The sequence below is a fragment of the Fusarium subglutinans genome (genome assembly GCF_013396075.1).
Source record: "Fusarium subglutinans strain NRRL 66333 chromosome Unknown NRRL66333_c0000573, whole genome shotgun sequence".
Lineage (NCBI taxonomy): Eukaryota > Fungi > Ascomycota > Sordariomycetes > Hypocreales > Nectriaceae > Fusarium > Fusarium subglutinans.
This window is the reverse complement of record NW_023502636.1, coordinates 1-4,451: the sequence shown is the minus strand read 5'-3', so window position 1 is coordinate 4,451 and position 4,451 is coordinate 1. Positions and strand designations below refer to the sequence as shown.

Sequence of the window (4,451 nt, the reverse complement as noted above, 5' to 3'; positions counted from 1 at the left end):
CTTTTATTAAAATACTAAGTATTTATAATAATTATAAAAGGATTTAATAAAAAAATAATTTTATTAATTCTGTAGTATTAACTCAAGAAAATACTTCATTATACTAAGACTCTAGCTAAGTACACAATGAGAGGAAGCTAAGTCCTGCCTCTGTAACCATGTCATTAACATTAAAGTCCCATATCCTTCTCTGGTGTTCAACAAGCTCGTCCTTGCATTTATGAGAATTCCGACCAGTCTTGGGATTTCTCCACTGATAAAGGTCCCCAATGTCACGAGACCCTTGCACAAGCCACTGGGATCTCACGAGACGTACAGTACTGTAGGCCTGGAAGGCAGCCGAAATAGCTTTTATGCTAGTCTGTGCGCCCTCTTCGTTGATGTGGTCCAAGGCTAGATCTAATGTGGTGGCCAGGACGAGGGCGTCTTCTACACCCATACAGGCACCAGCTCCAAGGAACGGTGTAGTGGCGTGGGCAGCGTCTCCGGCAATGCAAACACGACCTTTCGCGTATGTAGAGACAGGATAGTCAGCCGTGTCGAATAGAGCCCATTTTGTAAGCTTTTCCGGCATCGCTTGAACAATACTTTGAATTGATGGGCTCCAATCAGAAAGATGACGGATTAACTCGTTTCTTGTCGCTGGTGCTGTCATCTTTTCGCTTTTCCATTCTTCCGCTTCGTGGACAAATACTGCAATGTTAAAGTAAGTCCACTGAGCTATCTTTGAACCGGTTAGTAAACCCCTTCAAGCAAGCCATCAAAGGCACGATAAGAAATGTCTCACGGGATATGAAACGATAGCCACGCCAGGCCCCATATGCGTGGATTGATTCATTCCTTTGTCGTTACCAAAGGCGGCTACAGCATCTGCAATAGGTACAACAGCTCTATACGCAACCTTATGTGCAAAGTGCGCTTGCGAGGACAAGCTGTTGAGACCCGCCAACAGTTGCCGGGTTCGTGAGCGGACTCCGTCGCACCCAATCACTGGATCACATTAGAAAAGCTGCCTTTGTACGCCAATACACATCGGAATTCTTACCACCATCGACCTCGTAGGTGCTCTGATCGGAAAATGTGACAGTGACTTTGTCGCTGCCGGTGTTGTCTTGCAATTCTTTCAGTTGTTTCCCCAGTTTGATCGTTCTGGCAGGCAGCATGCTGGCCATCTCATGTAACAAATGAGATCTGAGGCATCCTTGGTAATCCAGGTCTCTTGCAGATACTTCGAAAAGGAGAGAGTCGTTGGACTCTGCTTCTTCCTGCGTTGAAGGGTTATAACCATCCCAGTAACGATTATAGGGATGGCGGTTGACCTCTCCGATGCGGTCTAGGGCTTCCAACAAGCGAGGATCTAGGCGCTTCATACACTCACGGGCGACGCCAGTAAATGCAAATCCGGCACTGACCTCAGTAAGCTCAGCAGCTTGCTCAAAGACGGACACGTTGATTCCACGTTTCAAGAGTCCTATCGCTACCATCAAACCTACAATACCGCCTCCTATCACTGCGATTTCGAATGACTTTTCTGTCTTCTTCGAAACAGAGTCATGCTGCTTATTGTCCGAGTTGAAGGTCATGTTGTATGGATAATTGATGTTGGGAAGAACTTTTATCTAGATGTAAGGCTTATTGGGGCGCGTCGTGACTCATGATATGCTAAAAGGAATTGAGAGTAGAGATACAAGTAACCATTTTTGACGCTTTATTGTAGTACCAGCATTCATTAATTCATCAACGATTCATTGTTTCTTGCATGTTAGCTATGTCTTTGGTGGTGCGGAATATCATATCGGAGTTTTATTTATCAGCAACCTCGTATATCATGTCAATACACGCAGTTTGCCAGACGTACCCACAGCATCTCTTAATCCGTATCATATGATTCCCAACCATGAAGAAAACAGTTTTGATTACTGGATGCAGCATTGGAGGCCTCGGAAATGCTTTGGCTTACGAGTTTCTCAAAGTTGGTTATCACGTCATCGCTACTGCCCGAGATACCGAGAAGATTGGCCCTCTCGCAAACAAACCCGACGTCGACATCTTCCAACTGGACGTCACACTGCCTGAATCGATCTCGTGCTGCCTTGCTAAGATACAGGCCATGGAAATCAAACTTGATATCCTCGTCAATAATGCTGGCTGCGCCTCTTTCAACCCCTTAGTGCACGCAGATGTTAATGCTGCCAAAGCTTTATATGACGTAAACGTCTGGGGTTCTCTGCGAGTCACGCAGGCATTTATACCGCTATTAGTAAGCTCTCAAGGAGTGATACTAAACATCGCATCTATGGCTGGAGCAGTGCCTCTAGCATGGCAGGGAAAGTGCCTCCGTCAATTCAACACTCTATAACTAACGCCATTGGATACAGGTATTTATAACAGTTCTAAAGCCGCTATGACCTTTCTTTCTGAGACGCTGAAGATTGAGCTCGAGCCTTTGGGGGTGCGAGTGGTGACAGCTATGGTTGGCGCCATCAATACTGAGATTTATGATGGTTGCGATGTGACACTACCAACTAACTCCTGGTATAAGCCAATTGAGGATATAATCCGAAGGCAGGCAAGAGGAGAAATGCAACTGCCTAACAACGAGGCAGTAGAAGTCACAGCAGCGTCTATTGTCAAAGATACGCTTAGTGGGCGCAGGGGGAAGATCTGGCGTGGTGGTGAAGCAGGGATAGCTAGCGTTGGCTCCTGGCTTTTTCCGACATGGCTTGTTGAATCTATTCTTCATAAGAATAGAGGCTTATCTACGCTTCGGAAAGCTCATAGGCAAATGTAGAACGTTTACTTGGTCTCCGGCAAATCATTACAAAGTATCTCTAAAAAAAAGCGCATCTATCAAGCTTGTCGGGAAAATGTTTCCTTAAACCATAACTTAACTCCGGCAGGATCACTGATCTACCCTTCAATTCTACAGCGTTTTCAATCTTGGAAGTACTAATAACTCCAATACAACCTACGTAGGCAATTCTGACACATATCCGTCTTTCTAATAATTAATATATTAAATTACATTATGGCCTGCATCCACTTGGGAACTACGCGCTTTGGGTTATCGTGGAAATCACTACGGGCACGTCTTCAGCAGCCCAGACGCAAACCAGAAGCAAAAGCAAGTACGGCAAGCAATACGAAGAAGCGCTGGCTATGTCATCTACCGAATCTTCTTACCATCGCGGAGGCCTATCAAGTCACGTCTATTAGGTATGAGAAGCTTATTATAATATTAAAGTACATATTAATTTTAACAAATTAGGGCACCTACTATCTTTATATTTTAGATAGGCCTCTTATTAATTTAAGATATAATAAGTATTTATTATTTATACTTAAATATATAAATTACTTCCTAAATACCGTGATACTAATAACTGTCTCGACTTGCTAAAACTTGGCTGAAAGTACTCGGAGTAGACTTCATAGCCATTGGATCTTGAAACTCCCACTTCCCCTGGAGAGCAACGTTACACCAAGACAGCCATAGGTATTCGCGCCATCCAGCTCTCCCTTTAGCATTCTTCAATGCATTCAGCTCTCTGTGTAGGTCATCGGCACTCCCATCTTTGACAAGCTCCACAGCGACACCGGTGTCTGTTTCATATTCCCGTGCCAGCTCTTCGAGAGTATTCATTCCGGACTGAAACTTAAAGACACCTCCCTTGCCAGCTGCTACGTCAGCATGCTTCAAAAGCTCAATGGTCCACACAGCTGCATCATCCATCGGAGTCCATGGGATCTTCCTCTTGTGCAGATCCCCCCAGTAATGCAGTTTTGCTGACTTGCCATTCGACTCAAAGGGACCCATGCCTGGCAGAAGCAGATAATCAGCGAAGAAGCCTGTTATGATATAGACTGGCTTAATCGGACTCGTGGCTGCAGCATGATCGATGAATGCCAGGACGCTGTTGTATAGTTCAAAATCGCCAAAATTAATTGCCGACCAATTGCTGTTCCAGGTCGGCGCCACAAACGTTTTAACGCCCGCTCTTTCAGCAGCCCGAAGAAGCAAGAGACATCCATCGAGGTTCAAAACGGGATCGGCTTGGTAGGCGCAAATGACTGCATCCACACCATTAACAGCTCGATCTAGAGCGGCTATATCGTAGTAGTTGTCGCTTTGGATAAAAGACTCTAGTTGCTCGGTCGTTGTGGTATTGAGCTTTGCTGGGCTTCGTCCTAATCCTCGAACCTCCATTCCGTCGGTAAGGGCGGCCTGAGCCAAACGTTGGCCGAGTTGACCTGTAATTCCAACAATTAATAGTAAGGACATCTTGATCTGTGAGTAGAGGTATAGTTTAGTTGAAAATTTATAAAAAAGACTATAATATTAAACAATCTAGTATCGTAGATTTAAATAGAGATTTAATTTAATAGTAAGGAGTTAAATTATTAATAAACTATATAAAGAATATAAATTTTAAATTAATTATACTTATATT

The 4,451-nt window shown here is 44.2% G+C and overlaps 3 protein-coding genes across 3 annotated transcripts; 1 reads left to right on the top strand and 2 right to left on the bottom strand.

Annotated features, from left to right (window-relative positions):
• Window positions 1–115: 115 nt before the first annotated feature.
• FSUBG_14096 (salicylate 1-monooxygenase) lies at window positions 116–1,583 on the bottom strand (the record flags this gene model as incomplete). Its single annotated transcript, XM_036679053.1, has 3 exons — window positions 116–724; window positions 788–990; window positions 1,046–1,583. 3 exons carry the CDS (start codon window positions 1,581–1,583, stop codon window positions 116–118), a joined length of 1,350 nt encoding a protein of 449 aa, XP_036530447.1.
• A 314-nt stretch (window positions 1,584–1,897) lies between these two features.
• Window positions 1,898–2,359, top strand: FSUBG_14095 (1-acyldihydroxyacetone-phosphate reductase; the record flags this gene model as incomplete). Its single annotated transcript, XM_036679052.1, has 1 exon — window positions 1,898–2,359. One exon carries the CDS (start codon window positions 1,898–1,900, stop codon window positions 2,357–2,359), a length of 462 nt encoding a protein of 153 aa, XP_036530446.1.
• A 1,017-nt stretch (window positions 2,360–3,376) lies between these two features.
• Window positions 3,377–4,282, bottom strand: FSUBG_14094 (uncharacterized protein; the record flags this gene model as incomplete). Its single annotated transcript, XM_036679051.1, has 1 exon — window positions 3,377–4,282. One exon carries the CDS (start codon window positions 4,280–4,282, stop codon window positions 3,377–3,379), a length of 906 nt encoding a protein of 301 aa, XP_036530445.1.
• Window positions 4,283–4,451: the final 169 nt, after the last annotated feature.